At 34.5% G+C, this 7,000-nt stretch overlaps 1 protein-coding gene across 1 annotated transcript in view; it reads right to left on the bottom strand.

Moving 5' to 3' along the window:
* Positions 1–1,209: 1,209 nt before the first annotated feature.
* The window catches only part of ITGAV (integrin subunit alpha V), a 50,717-nt gene continuing 44,926 nt past the window's right edge, over positions 1,210–7,000 (bottom strand). Inside the window, exon 30 of the mRNA XM_056348897.1 lies at positions 1,210–6,990. Coding sequence (XP_056204872.1) covers positions 6,895–6,990 — 96 coding nt within the window. The 3' untranslated portion in view covers positions 1,210–6,894. The remainder of the gene's footprint in view (positions 6,991–7,000) is intronic.

Here is a 7,000-nt window from a genome sequence, read left to right as displayed (position 1 = left end):
ACTTTTGTTAAAAAAAAGGAGGCAGTCTCTTTAATTTTTACTGTGTTCTTAAAATTACTTGAACTGGCAATTTTAAAATATATTAATGTACTAATATGTAATAAAGTATTAATGCATTAGTAATTAAATTACAAACTCACTAATGATAAAAGCATGCAATAAAATACCATACATGTATGCAAAGAGTCAGAAACCTAGACACTGTAAAGGAGCATAATTCAGGTCAGGCGGTGGAGTTGTGTTTATGTAAATAACCTCAAGACACGGACCATCATTTTGTTTAAGGTAGTTATGGTGTAAGTTGGGAATTCGAAAAACGACTCTGTTGCCTTGTTGCTGTTATGAGACAACTGTTGCCACTAATTCCTCAATAATCATTAATTTGGAACTGCTAGACAGATGTAGTGATCACTGTGCTCGTACCTAACTGAAGGTATCATATTTAACAAAAACTAGGCCTGCGTTAGCTGCAGTGTGTATTGAACAAATGGAAGAGTCATGCTTTGACTTACTGCTGTGATGTTTCTTAGGCATATTCAGTGTAGCTACTGTGAAGCTGCTGGAAGTGGTTAATTAAAACACAAATATCAGTTTTTCATCTTTTCAGTGTCCCTTTTTACTATTTTCTTTAGGCTAACAAATTCTTTACTAGCAATCCAATGAACCCAGCAGCGTGGAGTTTTTCTAAAGGGTTCACAAGCACCAACATTTATTTCTAAGTAAGTGTTCTAGCAATGTAAAATAAACATGTATGCCTTTATTGTCACCCCATTCACAAAGATGAATATGATTGTTAATCAGAAAGAATGCAATACTAACATAAAATTAGTCTAATAATACAACAAGAAAAGAAATACCACCTCTGTGAATTTTCCTAACCAAAGGACAAGAATTCACCATTTTTTACAGTGATGTGGCAGGTATAAAAATCTGAAATACTTGCTTCTGGTACACAAAAATTTTAGTAGGAAATCAGTTTTCTGGTGACAGAATATAATTTGTGCCTAGATCCTCTTTTTTGCTTGTGATTACAATTTTTTTTGATTGCAGGTTAATGTGTGCCACTTTAGCTGAGAATGTGGAAGTTGTGTATATGTGACCTTTTTGTATTTAGTAGATAACTGTGAATTACAAACATATACTATGAAATATTTTCAGGTGAATTAAATGTTTGTTAAAAAGTAGGTCAAGAATTAAAAAAATCCAGAATTCTTGTTAATTAAGAGGTATTTTATTCCAAAATTCTAAATATCAGAGTCAACTCAATACATACATTTTTCAGTTTATCCAATCATAATATTTTGAAATTGTATACATATATAGAAAAATACAACCTAATAAAATCAATCAAATCTGAATTAGGATTAAAAGAATGAGTTGAAAAGATAACCATAGCTTAATAGCTATGTATTTGATATCAGTACAAAATTACTGTGCCACAATACCCACTTTTTAAAAAAAATTATAATTTAATAAAAATAAGGTGACTTGAAATGCATATTGCTCTCCTTACGTGTACCGAAAGCCTTTGAAACAAGTTCATAGTTACTGAAAATATTCGTTTATTTACTACATGACTAAAAAATCCAAAATGCAGTACTCTCATTAGTATGTTAATTTTCTGCTTGTGCAAACAATGCTCTACTGATTTCATGCACGAGCAAAAACAAAAAAGGCAAAAAAAAATATCTATTACAAAGAAACAAAATGTTACATTTTCAACATACTTGTATCATAGCAAATAGAGGTTTCCTTCATGGACTAGAAAGGGCCACCTAAACCTGTAATAAAAGTTTTTTGAAGATTCAAATGCTACATCAAATCTTCATTTACTTTGCAAAAGCCAACGGTCAAGTTATTCAACCTTAATGCAGCATATTTGGTGAAGGTAACTGCATGAAAGTTTAGATTTCCTGTGTTACATTAAAATTCTACACAATAGAAAAAAAATAGACCAGAATACTAAATACCATAATCACATGAAACAGTAGCAGTACTACAAATTCAAACCCATTATTGTATAGTCTCTAGGCGAATTTTCCACAGTGGACCTAAAGAATATTGTACCAATTCTCAATAACTCAAGAGCTAGTAATGGATACACTTTAGAATATACATCATGTTTCACCCAATGTGGGCGATCAAAAACTTCTTATACCATTCATTTATCACCTCAATTTAACACACTGGTTTTGTCAACATCCTTAAAAATATTGAGCATTGCAAGTCAACAAATGCTACATCCCTTCTTAGGCAAACAAAAATAAACAGATGACTTGGCAGTGAACTAAATCTGATCATGTTATATTGCACTTGGGAATTAGTAGCTACAGATTCAGTACCAAAGAGCTCAGATCCCACTCAAGTCAATGAGAGTTACTAGAGAGCTCAGCATACAATCATGATCCAAACTGTGGATTTATTTGTGATAGGATGCCACTGCCAATAGAGAACTAATGGGTTCTTCCCATCACAGAAATGGACAAACAAAAAGAACCATCTCTTTGCTGTAAGGCTTATATGACACCATCTTTTTATTTTTTATATGTCAATATCAGTATCGCTTCACTGCTGAAACCTGAGACTTTCTTGAAGTTCATCATCCCCCCTCCATCAATATTGACAGAATCTGAACATAAATCTTTTCAAAACTTTGTATAAAGGTGGCTTTTAAAAATTCCTTGATCAGTTAAGCATGACACTTCCATTCTACTTTAGTGCCAACTCTTTTAAAGTTAATAAACAATTCATTTCTTGGGCAATTAACTTCAAATATTTCCAAGGGAAATCGCTATTTCAGTATTTCAATTTTCCTTTTATAAAATCCTATTTTATTTTTTCCCCCTCAATAACAGCCAGCAGCATTGGCCACAAAGGATCACATTCAAAGCCAGCTGCAATGAATGTCAGGTTTTCTGTGACTTCATTAGACTGTAGAATAGGTCTTAGTCTGGACAGAAGACAAATACTGACTAGATTTTCACCAGGCTAGTGCTGCTCTGTGACTATTTGTGAGGGTGTAGGAAAAAAATACTGCAGGGCATATGCCAGGGTAACCAACGGCAAACCTGAATGTTGCAAAAATCTAAGTGCAATATGAATCCTTCAAATCACCAAGAACATGCTGATTATAGCCGAAATATTTTCAAAATACCCGTGAACGTTTACCTTAAAAACCCTTTAAGCATGGACACGAGTTCAGAAATCTTTGCTTGGAATAAATGTTCTATAAAGAAAGAGCATATATAATAAACTTTTTTAGAGTTTCCACAAGCATTATGTGAATCAAAGATCAACATGTAAATCAAGATTTAAAACATCCATATAGGACAAATAAAATTATAAACTTGTTATTGATACCTAAAAACATTTCCGCAAAGATTTCAACTTATGTTGATAAATGTATCCCATATGTGACTTTACAGTCATGCTTAATCAAAAGCTATCTCCACAATTTGGTAGTTTCTTGAAAGAAATATAAACCTTTAAATTAGGTTCCTTGCTTTATGTTTTCTAAATATTGTCAAACATAGTAATAGATAATGTGCATTTTGTAATATAAATCACTTTCTAATATTGATCATGAGATGCTGCAATAATTGCAAACTGGAGTACTTACAGAATTTCATACTCATTATAAAAGATATAGCTCTCTTAAAATGTTTTCATTGTCTAAATAATTACATAGCCATTGATTTTATATTAATAAAAAATATGTTTCTGAACATAACTCTGAAAAGAGGACTAATTCTTTGTTACTGTAGTTGTATTTTTTTAATGCTTGCAGTATGCATCTTATGCATGTCGATCTTGACTCAAGGGCATTACTTTAATTCCAAAATACACTTCTAAAGTTTCTTTTAAAGTTTTAATATCATTCTACAACATCTGCTATAAGAATACATTAATGCCTCTAAGTCAGTATGCAATTTATACTGACACAAGTACATACATAGTCTGTGATTTTATTGCTGAATCTAGAATGTGATACGAAGTGTTTCCTGCACCCCTGTTCAGGAAAACATCCTGGGCAGAATCTTCCTGAAACACAAATGTTACCTTAAACTGAATTTGGGTTGTTATATCTATGTTCACTAAGTAATGTGTATACTCCATTTACATATGCTACTATTTTCTTTAACCAAAGTGGAAATTAGCGGACATGGGAGAAGCAACTATTTGGATTTATTCTCCAGTAGAATGCAAGAAAATAAAAATCACTTAAGTCTTACTTTATATAACTTCAATAAATGGAAGAAACGGTCTATAGCTACAGTAGTTGTACCAATGAAATGTACCTTTTTATCCTGACAATGAGCAAAATGAGAGTTCCAGTTGCCACAGTAAAATTAAGATACAATTAGCACTGACATTAACAGGCTAAAGTACCCCTTCCATGTGAGCTAAAGAGATCTTGATCGTGCTTTTTTGTTTGTTTGTTTTCACCTCCTTATAATGCCTAGACATGCAAGTAGTCTCAGAAATTTCAAGTCACCTTGGTGTGTACATGTAATGAAAGCACACATGTAAGAATTAGAGCTATAATCTGTTTGACAGTCTCTTAAACCTCTTAACTGACTAAGATTAAGATTGGGTAAAACCAATCTTGTTGCATATAGATAGTAAGTTGACAAAGAGTGTCAACTAGAAGCCTGTGTTAAGTAACTGAAAATGTGTTTCCCAGAAGTCACATTTTGAGGCCAGGATCATATCCTGACTCCTGATTCCTTACTGGATTACTAGTAACAATACTAGAAGCAAAGAAAAAAACAAAACGTTGGCCACAATAAAGACCTTGAAAATTCAGTGAAAGCAGAATGATGCAATATAACCTTTAAAATAAACTAATTATATCTAAACATATTGTCTAAAACAAAAACATGTATATGGGTAAACAGGCAAGCCTGTGTCCAATCCATGTAGTGGCCCCTGCAGATTTTGTGCTGTCTCACTCAATGACTCAACGCCATCACAGTTGAGTAAGAAAGGACTTTTTTTTTGAGTTTTGAGTAAGAAAGTTTTGAAAGAAAGTAAGAACGGAAGCCACATGTGGGATTTTAAATCCCAGAAAGGATGCAGAAATAAGAGTTGAATCAAACTTCATTTCAGGTAATTCTTGGTTTACTGGGCTTTGCAGTATTTGTGGGGGAAGATGCAGCTTTGAACAAAAAGCCCCAAGATACAAAACCAAACCAAACCAGAGTTTTTGTCCTTTTAAAAACTTGTCGACATAGAAATGTCACTGGTATAATTACGGTATAAATTTTTCTTTCTGGATGTGGCTGCATATGGGGAACTTACTATGTAATTTATTCCCTTATTGGAATAGAGAAAAAACAAATCTCATAAAAGGCACCTTTACTTGCAAGCCAAGCAACCTCCTAATTTGCTGCTGCATGTCTACAGAAATGCATACAGAAAATGTTTGGTTCTCTCGTAAGTGTAAGAAGCTTCATCTTACCACACCAATGCTGAGGGAAATAAGCTAAAAATGATGTAAACCTCTGGACTTTTGGTATGTTTAAAGAACAACAATGAAACAAATTTTGGTAACGAAATGTATTGAACCTAATGAAATGTCTTGTGCAATGAAATGTCTTGTGCAATGAAACATACAATGAATGAATTAAATAAACCAAGCCAAATCAACCTTCTCTTTTCAAACCCTTATGCATTGCCAGCTCTACTCTGTTTCATTTGACAAGCTCAGTGTTCTCTCAGGGCAGGTGGCAAGGCAGACCGGAGTGTGGCTGAAGTACTGATGTAACCTAGACGCATGGCTGGTAGATAGTCTAGTCTCCGTATTACTCCATCCTGCACTTGACATGGTCAACTACAGAATGTGACAATTAACACATTACAGTGCATCAGGTAACCTGTCAGAAAATATTCCCTCCACTGTTTTGCCAGAAACTGAGATTCAATCCAAGTAATACACAGACTTAATTTCAAACCCTGTGGGGGTTTGACCTGTGAACATAGAGGCTATGGGTTTTCTCATCAGACATTTCTGTTGGCAGCCACAGCCCAACATCTTGTCTCTGGCAGCACCTGAACGGATCCATGCTGCCAAGAATTCTGTGGAACACCTGGATTCTGCTCCATGGACACACACAGCAGAGTCTTTGGATCTTGCCCTGGATCTTTTCGCTAGGTCCCACAGAAAGTACATCCCCAGCTTTCTACCGCTCGCTTCCATTTCTGCAGGCTCAATACCTGCAGTAAGAGACCTAGGACCTGGAGAACAATATTTTTAAAGTCTAGAGGGAAACCACAAGACAGATGAATGAGCAGTAAGGGGAACAGGCATGCAGAATAGGTATCAGGGAAGAATGATTCCACTGAATAATCTCTTTCCTATTTTTTGAGCAGAAGGAAAATCATCAGCAGAGTTCATGGGTCAAAGAATATTCTTCAGTTTTCTAAAACAACCTATGCTCATTTTTTTGTGCAGTTAGCTTTCAAGAGCTAGGAAATGCAATGTAGTGTCATCCTGCAAAAATCAACTGGAACTAAACGTGTAAACCAGCAAGTATCTATGGAAGCTGTTGGCTTCAGGAGCAAATGCAGAATCTGTGTAGCAATGCATGTAAAGTTGGTTTGTGAATCAAAAAAGACGATGACTCGTACATCCCAATAAGTAAAATCATAGCACTACCTATTACTTAATTTTCTCACACACAAATTGGCACAGATGCGTTAGTCACATGTATGAACATAATTAATACAAAAAGGAGGATTTAAATATATTGCTATTATTTTGTACGTGCTGATACCTTCTGAGACCAGCACCTTTGCAGTCATGAATGTTTTTTTCTTGAGGGGGAATCCAATATTTGTAGCCAAGATGCAGGCATTTAAAAATTTCAGAACATCTTACAGATAAAACTCTGCTTAAGCTTCTGATGTTCCTTCCCCATTCTCATGTGGTTGCAGTTGTTCTCTTTCTTGTTCTTCCTGAGGTGGTCTCACACGTTTGAAAAAGCCCATCTGTGATTCA

Source organism: Falco biarmicus, chromosome 8 (genome assembly GCF_023638135.1).
Source record: "Falco biarmicus isolate bFalBia1 chromosome 8, bFalBia1.pri, whole genome shotgun sequence".
NCBI lineage: Eukaryota > Metazoa > Chordata > Aves > Falconiformes > Falconidae > Falco > Falco biarmicus.
The sequence above is the reverse complement of the archived record's forward strand: the minus strand, read 5'-3'. Positions and strand labels throughout refer to the sequence as shown.